We start from the raw sequence: 13684 nt of genomic DNA on the forward strand, positions 1-13684 counted from the left end.
ATCGGGTTACGGTGTTGTACCGTCACTACGTTTTTGGCCAAACACATCCAATTTCACACCCACGAACTAGAGTAAGATTGGAAGAGTAATTTGTCAAAAGAGAGGATAACAAAAATCCTTGGTAAACCAAATTTGAACAATGAAAAAAAAGATACATTAAGTCAAAAGCTCCAATGTCATTATATTCTGTAATTCTGTATAACTCATCGTAGTTGTATTTAATTTATTGTTGATTTAAAAACAAAAATGTTTTGCTTTGAAATAACAATTTCCTCGCTATGCACTGATTACAGTCTGCAGTTGTGGGGGGAAACGCACGCGAGCTCTGATTTACATGTGCTGTTGTTGCTGTGCCATTTCTTTGCGTTTTGAGAGTGTGGAGTGTACCTTTTGTTCTGGTGCTCTCGTTCAAGTGACAATGACAGCCTGTCTATCAAGATGCATGGAACCCGCCCCATTCACCCCTCCTGCTCCCTGGCTGTAGCAAGCAGGGAGCAGTGAAGACGAGGTAGCTAGTTTTGAAGCCGTGGCATAAATGATCTCATCTCAGCCCGATCTCCGCTTTCTACAGAGGATCCTATGACCAACACCGGAATAAAGTAAAAATAAAGGTACGCCAAATTAATTAACCGACTGTATTTATTTGTTAGGATTGATATGGGGCATTTATTGAAATGTTTATCTCCGAAACTCTTGTCAAATGTTAGTCTGGTGAGGGGGTGGGGGGGGGGGGGGGGCGCTAGCTACACATTTAGCTAGGTAACGTTAGCTAACGGTAGTTGAGGTAGCTAAACAATTTTCATGCGGGAGTATCCATGTCAGTTAGGGAGAGTGGAGAAATGTAGTTGGAAAAGGGAAGTTCATCATTTTAAAAACAGTGTTGTAATAATCTACCCCATTTATATCCGTTATTTTATAGTTAAACAATTATATCGCAGAGTGGGAATTAGCTAGCTACAGTAGGTAACGTAGTTAGTTATTTCAAAATGGCCTCATCTCCGTTGTCGCCCCAGCGTCACTGTTGCTCGAGCTAGACAAAGCATGCGGTACAGCTACCAGAGAAGGACATGCGCTATTGCAGTGAGTGCAATATAAATAACTAATTTCATTATGTACATATTTTTGTATTAACCTATTATGAATTGCAGGATACACACTCGCACTGTTGCGTAGTCAGCTAATTTCTCCATTCAAATAAGCATAAGCGGCAGCGGAAATACTGTCAACGTCAGTATTGTGGGGGAGGGGAGACTATTCCTAGGTGGAGCCAGAGACGAGGAGGAGGAGGATCTCTGGTGGAGCTGTGGGTGTTAATGCTATTTTATGTATTAAGCCTTGCTGCTCTTTGACGTTTAGAACGGTGTAATATAACTGAGGCATAACACATACAGTACAACAAGCACAGCATACATGAATTATGTTCCCTCCTTACATTTGGTACTGAGAGATTAATTGTTTGGAGTAAAAAACCTTGATTCATCAAAACAATGATTCAACTTTTTTTTTTTTTTTCATTTAACCTTTATTTAACTAGGCAAGTCAGTAAAGAACAAATTCTTATTTACAATGACGGCCTACTGGGGAACAGTGGGTTAACTGCCTTGTTCAGGGGCAGAACGACAGATTTTTACCTTGTCAGTTCAGGGATTCCATCCAGCAACCTTTCGGTTACTGGCCCAACGTCCTAACCACTAGGCTACCCGCCGTCCTAATTTGAAGGGGTGTATGTTGGCTTGACTTATGTTTTGTTTTCTTATAGCCACATTAACCTATTAGATCCTATTTGTCAATGGATTACAGATTTGTAAAGATTTGTATTGAACAGGCCATTTTAGGTTTGCAGTGTTCATAAAGAGCAAAAAGTCCCCTGCCTGGCACCACTAACTAGTTTTTTCTCATCAAAATGATTGCGCCTTCTTTTTTCCTTGTTTTCAGATATCCAATCAGCTATACTCCCATAGTAGACACCTATTGTTTGTGGGTGAAATGGTGCATTAACATGAACCCTGTGTTGTTGTTACTTGTGTAGTATTTTGCTTCTTAGCTAGAAATTCTCCATTCTTTTTTACAGTTACCACTAAGGTAACAAAAGAGAAACAGAAAGTACATTCATGTGTCTGCCTCACATTTTGTATTTTGAATAGGGTACCTGGCAACGCTACTCATGAATTGGACTAGAAAATATGTAATGATTATATGGGTTTTAGCTATTTAGTACACAACATTTGCTGAATTTGACAGTTGTCTTGTACCCCAGAGGATTGTATCGGACTGTTTGTGCATTTTATCTGTGGTCTGACGCAGGTCCATTTGCAGTCTTCAGTTCTTGCAGCTAACATGATCTTAGATTTCAGTAAGGGGACCAGTCCAATTATGTGACATATTGTTTTTCATCATGGTTTATTGATGGCTAATGACATTAGAAGCACATAACCACCCTCTAGTGAAAGCAATGGTTAGGCTAAGTGGTCGGCCATAAAGTCTGCATTCAAGTTAGGTTCATTAACACACTCAAAAGCACTCTCCTGATTGCTTCCAATGGTGAAAACATACAGTAAATGCGACAGTGTCACTTGTGATGTTATTTGTTGCTTCAGTGCTGAGATGTCTTCTCAGGTAGGACCAAAGCTCAATGTCCTTTGCTTGGCAGACTGATAGATTGTGCCCCTGTGATGTCCACAGTGTATCCCTGCAGCCCTAGAATAGATAGATACAAGACATTTGCTTATTAGGAACATTGCTTAATTAAGTTGCTATTATCAACTGTGCTTTTTTTTGCCATAAGCTAGTATAGTGTTAAAATCTATTAAGTGCAAATGTTTGCTGTTTTGAACCAAAATGTTACTTTATTAGCTTTACTTTATTTCATACTTGTCTCCTGTTTGATATAATTTCTTGCTTCGTAGATGGTTGATCCATGTAGCAGAGTAGTAACTCCAATTACTGCCCCAGCCACTGCTCTCTCTGAGGAGATGCACACCCTGACAGAAGTTCCTTTGTTTTAGTCTGATGGAAAATGTAGTGTGATGTCACACAGGCTCCTGTCCTGTGTTCTCTCCCTACTCTGCTCTTCCCTGCTTGTTGGTCCCTTGGAGTCAACAGCCGTCCCCTGTTGTTTTGAGGCAAGTCTTCTGATATCTTCTCATTCAGACAGAGATACTGCTTCAGGAAGGTTATTTTCACTGTTCCTCCTTTCCCTTTAATTACATTATAGCAGTTATATTTTTTGGAGCATGGTGTGTATATCTCAAACATATCACATTTAAACCTGTGTGGTATTCTTTTGACTTTTCTCACCCAGTATGTGTCCTATTAACTTCACTCCGGTAGTACAGAAGTGAACTCACTTTTGCCAATATTTAGATGTTTGACGACAGGTGGCAGTGGGGTGGGATAGTGTATGTACATGAGCTGATTGTGTTTTTTGTTGTTGAGAAAAGCCTGACCTGTCCTGATTTTGACCGCAGTGATGGTAGTTGGTTGGTAACATGCTGTATTTTCGGTGGTTCAGTGGGTCTGTTAAAAGTGTGGTTGTTCCGCCCAGCAGGAGCCTTGCTTCAGACTGGCCTAAAATGGGCAGAAAGGGTGCAGAACAAAAGCTGCTTGTTGCTTGTACAAAAGTACTGAAGCGCTGCAGCCGGGACCAAGCTGCTATGCTAATGCCTGTGCCTCTCAACAGGAAAGGTATAGCAAACTTTCAGAAAAACAACAAGCTATTTATACTGTAGCACATTACATTAATATTTAGCTAACCTGTAGAGATTCTTCTTCATGAAATTCTCTTACCAATGAAAAGTTTGTCCTTATGCCACACACTTCAAACATAACACCACAAATTATAAATTCGTACATTTTTTTGAATGTAGTTTTGATAACTAAAATTCATCAAGACAACACAGTATTTCATGATATCATGTGTGTTTGTTAGATTGTGAAGTTTTTGTGACCGGTTTGTCACCAATAACACTCTTTCCGTTTCCCTTCACCCCAGAGAGCCAAAATGTTCCCGAAGGGCACGAAGCGCAAGTTTTCCGACTCCAGGGAGGAACCTGTGGCAGGCGGTGAGGATGTGAATCAGTCGAGTTTGGCAGCTGTGAGGATGCTGTCGTCCTACAGCCTGCAGCGGCAGTCCCTGCTGGACATGTCCCTGATCAAACTGCAGCTGTGCCACATGCTGGTGGAGCCTAATCTGTGCCGTTCGGTGCTGATTGCCAACACGGTGAGGCAGATCCAGGAGGAGATGACCCAGGACGGCACCTGGCAGATCATGACCCAGGCCCTGAGTGCTGCCAACGCTGCTGCCCAGTGCTCTGCAGACCGCCTGGTGGCCACCGAGGTGCTGTGCCGGCAGACAGAGGCAGCCCAGGGGGAGCAGGTCCCCAAGCCCTTCCCAGTGGTGGGTTCAGAGGGCTGCCCTGCGGAGGAGGTGTTGGAGGAGGAGGAGGCGGCGGCGGCAGAGGTGGGGATGACTATGTCCACTGTCTCCCCCCAAGCCCCAACCTCCTACCTGCCAGGCACCTTTGGCATGGACCCCTGCTGGGAAGAGGAGGAGACAGGTGAAGATGATGATGATGATGAGGAGGAGGACAGTGAGGAGTGTGGGTCTGGCTCAGAGGGGGAGGAGAGGGAGCGTGACAGCCTGGTGGAGGACACCAGGACAGCAGAGCAGGTCTTTGGCACGTTCGAGATCAAAAACCCTGCGCCCAGCCCCGACCCTGCTCTGGAGGAACTGTTTTCAGACGTGGATGCGTCTTACTACGACCTTGATACAGTGCTGACAGGAATGCAGAGTGTTCCTAAGATGGGGCCCTATGACCTCCTGGAGAGCCTGTCCTCCCATGGGCCCTCACCCCTCAGTTCCAGCACCAGCTGCCGATCAGACCTCAATGAACTGGACCACATCATGGAGATCATAGTGGGCTCCTGAGAAACAACACACTTCCTTGCATACTTACTTTGCAGACTCTTTACAGACTGTGCACGTGGTGCGTATATTTGGATATGGTGTTATTATACATTCAGATGTTGAGGGTTTATGAAATCAAGAACTTATTCAGTGTTACGACATGCAGCTGTGCATCTCTAAGTGGGCAGAGATTACAACCTATACCATTATGATTTTTCTTATTTGACATACTTTTCTATATTTCTTTTTGTCATACAATCTATTTTTCCAGTTATGTTTTTATTTATTGTAATATGTATGGACTGAAGAACAATGTCATTACACTACACACAAATAGACCCTCTGAAGCGATGCATATTTTCCTAAAGAGTAAAACAAATATTAGTGAAACATGTACGTACAGTTGAAGTCGGAAGTTTACATACACCTTAGCCAAATACATTTAAACTCAGTTTTTCACAGTTCCTGACATTTAATCCTAGTAAAAATTCCCTGTTTTAGGTCAGTTAGGATCACCCCTTTATTTTAAGAATGTGAAATGTCAGAATAATAACTGAGATAATTATTTATTTCAGCTTTTATTTCTTTCATCACATTCCCAGTGGGTCAGAAGTTTACATACACTCAATTAGTATTTGGTAGCATTCCCTTTAAATTGTTTAACTTGGGTCAAACGTTTCGGGCAGCCTTCCACAAGCTTCCCACAATAAGTTGGGTGAATTTTGGCCCATTCCTCCTGACAGAGCTGGTGTAACTGGTTTGTAGGCCTCCTTGTTCGCACACGATTTTTCAGTTCTGCCCACACATTTTCTATGGGATTGAGGTCAGGGCTTTGTGATGGCCACACCAATACCTTGACTGTGTTGTCCTTAAGCCATTTTGCCATAACTTTGGAAGTATGCTTGAGGTCATTGTCCGTTTGGAAGATCCATTTGCGACCAAGCTTTAACTTCCTGACTGATGTCTTGAGATGTTGCTTCAATATATCCACATAATTTTCGTCCCTCATGATGCCATCTATTTTGTGAAGTGCACCAGTCCCTCCTGCAGCAAAGCACCCCCACAACATGATGCTGCCACCCCCATGCTTCACGGTTGAGATGGTGTTCTTCGGCTTGCAAGCGTCCCCCTTTTTCCTCCAAACATAACGATGGTCATTATGGCCAAACAGTTATATTTTCGTTTCATCAGGCCAGAGAACATTTCTCCAAAAAGTACGATCTTTGACCCCATGTGCAGTTGCAAACCGTAGTCTGGCCTTTTTATGGCACTTTTGGAGCAGTGGCCTTTTCCTTGCTGAGTGGCCTTTCAGGTTATGTCGATATAGGACACGTTTTACTGTGGATATAGATACTTTTGTACCTGTTTCCTCCAGCATCTTCACAAGGTCCATTGCTGTTGTTCTGTGAATGATTTGCACTTTTCGCACCAAAGTACATTCATCTCTAGGAGACAGAACGCGTCTCCTTCCTGAGCGGTATGACGCCTGCGTGGTCCCATGGTGTTTATTCTTGCGTACTATTGTTTGTACAGATGAATGTGGTACCTTCAGGTGTTTGGAAATTGCTCCCAAGGATAAATCAGACTTGTGGAGGTCTACCATTTTTTTTCTGAGGTCTTGGCTGATATCTTTTCATTTTCCCATGATGTCATTCAAAGAGGCACCGAGTTTGAAGGTAGGCCTTGAAATACATCCACAGGTACACCCCCAATTGACTCAAATGATGTCAATTAGCCTATCAGAAACTTCTAAAGCCACGACAATTTTCTGGAATTTTCCAAGCTGTTTAAATGCACAGTCAACTTAGTGTATGTAAACTTCTGTCCCACTGGAATTGTGACACAGTGAATTATAAGTGAAATAATCTGTCTGTAAACAATTGTTGGAAAAATTACTTGGGTCATGCACAAAGTAGATGTGCTAACCGACTTGCCAAAGCTATAGTTTGTTAACAAGAAATTTGTGGAGTGGTGGAAAAACGAATTTTAATGATTCCAAAGTAAATGTGACTTCAACTGTATGTATATAGAAATATATATTTTTGCAATTTACAGTTTGGGAAATTTACCAGTATGATTTAAAATAATTTCCCCCCATATTTTGAATATGATCCATTTTAATTTAGCCAGTCACCCAATGTCTTCCTATGGTTTGGTTTTAACCATTTAAGTCTCAAGAGGGGCACAGTTTTTTTTCCTACTTGATTTGAATCCATCCCTTACAACCTAGACTAGATTTGTAAAGTATTTAGAGAAACTCTTGCTTGATATCAGCATTAAGAAGCCTTATTTTCTGATATTTGTATTACTACAAATGAAGAATTATTGGTTGACCCATTAAGTTATTCCTTTTAATTTATTTAATTTATTAAATACAGATACATACATGCCACGTAGATTTTTAAACTGAGCTGTGTATACCCATGTGATATATTATAAACTGGGTGGTTCAAGCCCTGAATGCTGATTGGCTCAAAGCTGTGGTATATCAGACCATATACCACGGGTATGACATTTTTACTGCTCTAATTACGTTGGTAACCAATTTATAATAGAAATAAGACACCTCGGGTGGTTATGGTATATGGCCAATATACCATGGCTAGGGGCTTTACCCAGGCACACTTTAGCCGTGGTATATATTGGGCATATACCACACCCCCTTTTGCCTTATTGCTTTATTACAACTCAATACCCCCCCTATTCACTATGCATTTCTTTTGCAAAAATATATTTTGTACAGATTTCAACTATAATTTTTTAAAATTTATTTTTACAAGCAGCTCTTTCTCTAAAGATTTCTTTTCATAATGTCTCCTTATCATGATGAAAAGATTACTCAGGCAAACCGTACCAGTAAAATCTGACAGTATTACTGGTCATTACTACCACAAAACTCCTCTGAATGATGTCACTGCTTCAAACAGCAGCTAGAATTTCAAAGACCTTAACAATTGTAAAGTATATGCATTTTTATATTAAGAAAACATTTTAGGACCTTTGTAAATATTTTTTATAATAAAAGGTGCAAATCTTGTCATTTTTTAATTTTAATTAATTTGATCAAATTAGTCTTAGTATAATTTTTATTTATTTTTTTAAATGAAATTTCTCCTTTTATTTAAAGACCTTTTTGTAAATATTTTTTTAACTAGGCAAGTCAGTTAAGACCAAATTCTTTCTTTCAATGACAGCCAGTTCAGGGGTAGAATGACAGATTTTTACATTGTCAGTTTGGGGATTCGATTCAGCAACCTTTCGATTACTGGCCCAATGCTCTAACCACTAGACTACCTGTCGTCCCAAAACAGTTGTTTCCATACCGGTAGTCGAACCCCGGCCGCCTGAGTGAAAACCAGGAATCCTAACCTAATCCTAACCGCTAGTATAAAGGTAAGTTAAAGTATTGTGGTTGATTTGTAGTGTAAGCTGTGTAATGTGCATACCAATCAGTGTACAACCTTCAAAAACGTAAATGCACACCATTATATCAATTGATTTCTGTAGTGCTCAAGAGATTATATTCCATGAGACTAACATTGCATTTCTTAACACAGGATTTGAAACGGTACATTTTTGGATTATTTTCATGATAACAAAAATATTTACAGTGGAGTAATTAGGTACTTAAGATTTTACCAAATTATGAAGTGAGACCATTATACTTATTAATGGAATATTCTTCCAAATCTTCATTGAAATGTCGAAAACATATTGAAAGACACATTGATCTCCAAATTTGTTGCAATTAATTTGTTCCTCCCAAGGTAATACTTTACTTTTGTAATGTGCACACACACTTTTTACAATTACAATAGACTTTTGACCTTGCGTGGATGTACATGGGCCAATCCACCACAATAGTTATTTTCTCATAAGGAAAATGTATTTGTTACATTGTATGAAATAACTTCGTAATCCATGCGTCTGTAACCGTGTTCGATGGTTTTAACAGTAACAACTCTGATTTGCAGTCAAATGCGCTGCGATGTAGACTGGGTACTGTGAATTTCAACGCATGTAAAAAGTTACAAACCTCAAATGTGTTGCACATTTCCCAGCCCCGTGAGTGGTAGAGACCGCTCAATGACAATTAGTGGAGGCTTGGTCTGCGGTCTCGCCGAACAACTGCTTTCATAATGGGTATCCGGGAACTGTCTCTGCCTTTCCATGTGTCCCTGTAGTCCCGCACCCCTTCAAGCAAAACATACACGTTTATCAGAGGTCAGGGGGATAGCCATAACGAAAAGAGACACGGCCTTTGAACTAAACATTTGTACGATTTCTTGCATTCCTCACATTTCAATAAGATGCAGTGAAAACTCAACTGTGTAGATGACGGTCTTTTGAGAGAGCAACGAATCATCGACAATGTGCAGGATATTTTATAAACCGAGGAGTTGGAATCAAATGCAGTAGCTCCATAATACAGGTAGATTAGCCTATGTGATTTGTATTGGTAGTATTACTAGCATGTTGTGTTTGCGTTTTCTAGATAGTCGTGTCTCAACAGCACTTCATAAATTGTTAATTTTATAATGGGAAAAATATTGGGACGCATTATTCATCCTGAACTCAAGCTCATATTTATTGCTGTCTTACACATGAAAATATGCATAAATACAGTAGTTAATTAGAGCACTGTCAACAGAGAGACAGAAGTTGCACTACCCTAGGCAGCCGATATTGGGCGCTAGAGCTACATTATCGTTCAGGATTGATGTGCCCAGCCGGTAATACACTCAAGTGTCCCCATTGGACCTGCTTGTACATAAAGCATCATCCATTAGCGCCCACTATCTGCTGTCTAGGCTAATGTTGCACATGTAGACCTGGCCAATACAGTAACAGCAAGTACACACATTGCACATGTAGGCCAATACAGTAGCCTATCGACTCACTGAACAAGAGCCTTACATTACAAACTAGATTTAAAACTATATGAAGACCAGACTCAAATGATGTGTATATTTCATACTCAAATGTTGATCAGTGAAAGTGATCAATGTCTTTCCTGTCTAGATCTATGTTGGGTCGTGGCGTGAAGCGGAAACAGTTGTAATGAGGCAGAGGGGCTCAAGGTCTATTTGCCAGAGAAGGCTGAGGTCAAGGCTCAGGGGTGGGTCTTCTTACCTGCCTCATCTGCTACAGCTGGTGCTCAGCCTATGCCTGGACAAGCTACAGCGCAGTCGAACAGGAGCAGAACTAAGCCTGCACCGCTCAGTGCTGCTGGTGAATACCCTGAGGCAGATTCAATAGGACATGCACAGGGATTTGCCAGGTAGTCTTGACCTGTCAGCCCAGTCACTCTCCCCTTACCCTGATGCACCTACCCACACAACTGACCTCTCAAACTTGCCTTTAAATGCTGTCCACCATGACTCTCTCAGTGATGGTATTTGGGAGGAGGATGGCCCACTCACCTGCCCAGGGTGTGCTGAAGGAAACGCACTGGGTGTCTCCTCGCCGCCCCACCCTTTGTTGCCTACATCTCCCTTACAGGACAGCTCCTCTGGGCACCCCAGAGCACAAAGCCCTGGGCTACCTCATGGACCTTGCCCTGGATGACATCTTTGAGGACATTGACACCTCCATGTACGACCCTGATATCCCCTCGGCCTTGGCCGGCTACCCATCCTGGGTGTGCGGGGTGTCGTCCTGGGGGGACAAGGGACTAAAGCAGTGTCTGACCGACCTCAATGATCTGGACCACATTATGGAGATCATAGTCAACTCATGAAATATGTAGTTCACATCAAGGGGTCATGACCTGGTTGTTAAGGATTTGGACATCATCAGTATTTTTGTCATACGAGAGCGGTTTTATTAAGGCGACGTAGACTTGATGGTGTATCTACTGAGAACATAATGTTCAGTTCTTGAGGGAGTCGTCAGAATGCGAGAAAAAATACTTTTACCTTTAGTGCTTGTGCTATTATATAATGCATCTTGAAATTGTACATTATCTTTGCATTTAATCAAATTATAACAGCCACTTTTCCCTTTAAAAAACAGTGCCTTAAAGACTTAAAATAATTCTGTAGAAATTTAGTATTTGAGTTTCAATGGGGAAAGTTAAGAAATATATCAAGTGGAGAGCTGAGCAGTGAGCGCTTTCCTCCACGTGTGAGTGTCATGTCAAGGCTCAATACAACCCAGGATCATCATCCCTTCCTCCATGTCCCTTTGTCTCTCTTCAGCCACTGTACTGGGATGTAATCTTAATTCACTCTGACATCCCACCAGTGCACTAGCTGGGAGGAGATGAGAGAGAGAGATGGAAATAAGAGGGGGGAGGAAAATGTAGGACTACATATCTTGTCATGTAGGATGGGCCTACTTGTGAAAAGGTGATTGTTTTGCTCTCAGTATTAAATTTCTATTCATAGACTCAACCCGCCAACCAATCAAATGATATGTGGGAGGAGTGTTCTCATCCACCAACCCCTCGTTTTCACTGTATGGAAGAGTACTGGCTCAGATGGAGTTGTACACATGTAATAACCTCCCTGTTACGCAGCTTTGTGCTGATTAGCTCCATCATACCCCATTGACCAATCCCATGAAACATGTCTGGTTTAGTGTATTTAGGCAGGTTAACAAAGCAGAGGAACACAATGGGGGAAAGATAGATGTGGAAGACGCCAATAATGTGATTCCATAAATAGTTCAAGCACAAACAATCCATTTTTCCACAACACCTAACCACAGTAAGAAGACACACCCAATCATTACTTATATTTCTATTTGTACCATGCACTCCTCAAGATGTCAAGCCAGGTTTCGACAGTGAGACTAAGGCTGTGTTTACATGGGCAGCCCAATTCTGATATTTCACTAATTGGTCTTTTGACTAATCAGATCGAAGCTCAGAAAAATAACTGATGTGATTGGTTAAAAGCCCAATTAGTGGAAAAAAGATCCACATTGGCTGCCTGTGTAAACGCAATCTTAGAGATGGGTATTTTATCAAATATATGGACAAATGGGACAGTCATACATTTTTGTAAGCTTTTATGTTTCTCCAGATCATCATTGTTTTGAGGTGTAGCAAAAATAGAACAATTGGTCATGAGAATGACTCCTCTTATTAGCAAGTTACATGTCTTCCTCCAGCTCATTCATGTTTTGTTAGGAGGCTGATAGTAACTTTGGCTTGTAGATCTGCTGTATCAAATACTACTAGTCAATGTGTTCAATGGTTTTTAAGTGCAATATCAACTTTTTAGATTTGTAAATAATTGTGATGTGGAATGAATCAACTCTTAGAAAAGATTCTGCCATTATCCTGGCTCATGTAGTCAGATGTCAGTATTTGTTTTATACGTACATTGAAATTAAATTATGTTTAATAACATTTTAAACTATACAATGCTTTGCGTCAGTGGATGTCTTCCCATTGCAATTTCTGTGTTTTAATTATGTTTTAACATAATCATATACTATGCCATAGATCTGACCCACAAATAATGAAAAAGTAATAGAGATTTGCCTCTTGATTTTTGTTAATGAATATTAACCCTTGTGTGGTTTTCATGTTTTTGTTATTAACCCAATGTTCGCAATTCTGATGGACCCACAACATTATTGGATTTTTAAAACTATACAGCCATAACAATTTCCGTAAAAAAATACTTAATACTTAGATGTTGACTTATATCAATTACAAGAAATATAGACAGCATACATGGTTAATATTAGCCATTTACCTCAGCTAGATCACATTTATCAATTAAAGCACCATTTGTTTTTTGTAAACAAATCAATTACAATCAAGACTTGGGTGGAATAAATCATGTTTATCTTGAAGCTATACAAATGAAACAGGATTTTCATCACTATTGATGTTTATTTCTTTGAGCTGAACAAATTGGAAGGACAAATTGTACTGTGTGTGTGTGTGTGTTGCAAATGTATTTCTTGCACTTGATGCATGTGGGGTGCCTCATTCCTTGGGCAAGAAGACCCTTCAATTTCACAATTTTTTGACATCCATATTTCTCCTCCTGCAGGCTGCTGATGAGCTGGTTGCTGACAGGCTGGTCCTGGGACTGGCTGAGGGTCAATCTCATCCTCCTCCAACTCACTGTCAGACTCCGAATTGACAAAGACACGATCCTCATTTTCTGAAAATGGTTCATCTTCCAAAGTGGAAGACATTCCTTCCACACTAGCTTCTCTCTCTGCAAAAATGATTTCTAAGGCCCTCATAGAGCAGCGATTATTTTTTGCCATACTAATTGATTTTGTGAAGGAGCCACACATGCAAAGTTATTTATTTGTTGTGTCCCTCCCCCAATTTGCACCTGGGTGGGGTAGAGTGTGGGAAACACTTCATTTTTTACAATGTGTCAAAATAATGGATTGTAATACCATTGTGCAGGTTCCCGCAAGACATTGTGTAGTTTCACACACTACAAAGGGTAAAGAGTGCAAGAAAAGTAGGAGACAGACAGGTTCTTGGTGCTATGTTGAAACAGCAGGCCCAGGGAGGAGGAAGACAGAGCGTAGGCACACAGCAAACCTTTTTGTTTAAGTTGTACTTGTTTTCACCTACACACACACACACACACACACACACACACTTCTCCACACTTATATTACCCTCGGGTCCAGTGGACCCGAACACCACACAAAGGATAAATATCTTCAATAAAATATTGGTTCATGTCAATTTTATGTCTAGCTCACACAGGGCTGACTGCTTGTGAATATTGCCAGCAGACAGTTTTGTTTGTCTGCAAAATGGGGTTCAGGACTTGAGGCCAGTCTGCCCTC

General features: G+C 40.9%; 1 protein-coding gene and 1 long non-coding RNA gene across 3 annotated transcripts; both read left to right on the forward strand.

Annotated features, from left to right (window-relative positions):
• Positions 1-327: 327 nt before the first annotated feature.
• On the forward strand, positions 328-5249 carry LOC109904134 (cell division cycle-associated protein 4-like). 2 transcript variants are annotated; one of them, XM_020501309.2, is made up of 3 exons: positions 328-611; positions 3548-3684; positions 3992-5249. In XM_020501309.2, the coding sequence occupies exon 3, from the start codon at positions 4001-4003 to the stop codon at positions 4925-4927; it is 927 nt and encodes a 308-aa protein (XP_020356898.1). In that variant the 5' UTR covers positions 328-611; positions 3548-3684; positions 3992-4000; the 3' UTR covers positions 4928-5249. The 2 variants fall into 2 exon arrangements, with proteins under 2 accessions (XP_020356898.1, XP_020356897.1); XM_020501308.2 differs by lacking the exon at positions 3548-3684.
• Positions 5250-6411: 1162 nt separating this feature from the next.
• On the forward strand, positions 6412-12715 carry LOC116353352 (uncharacterized). Its single transcript, XR_004202717.1, has 2 exons — positions 6412-8299; positions 9929-12715. It is a non-coding gene; the product is annotated as an uncharacterized LOC116353352 (long non-coding RNA).
• The last annotated feature ends 969 nt before the right edge of the window (positions 12716-13684 follow it).

This window comes from Oncorhynchus kisutch, linkage group LG14 (assembly GCF_002021735.2).
Source record: "Oncorhynchus kisutch isolate 150728-3 linkage group LG14, Okis_V2, whole genome shotgun sequence".
NCBI classification, from domain to species: Eukaryota; Metazoa; Chordata; class Actinopteri; order Salmoniformes; family Salmonidae; genus Oncorhynchus; species Oncorhynchus kisutch.

Bases quoted from the DNA above. Each gene is read 5' to 3' on its own strand.
- LOC109904134 (XM_020501309.2), top strand. From the start codon at position 4,001: ATGTTCCCGAAGGGCACGAAGCGCAAGTTTTCCGACTCCAGGGAGGAA.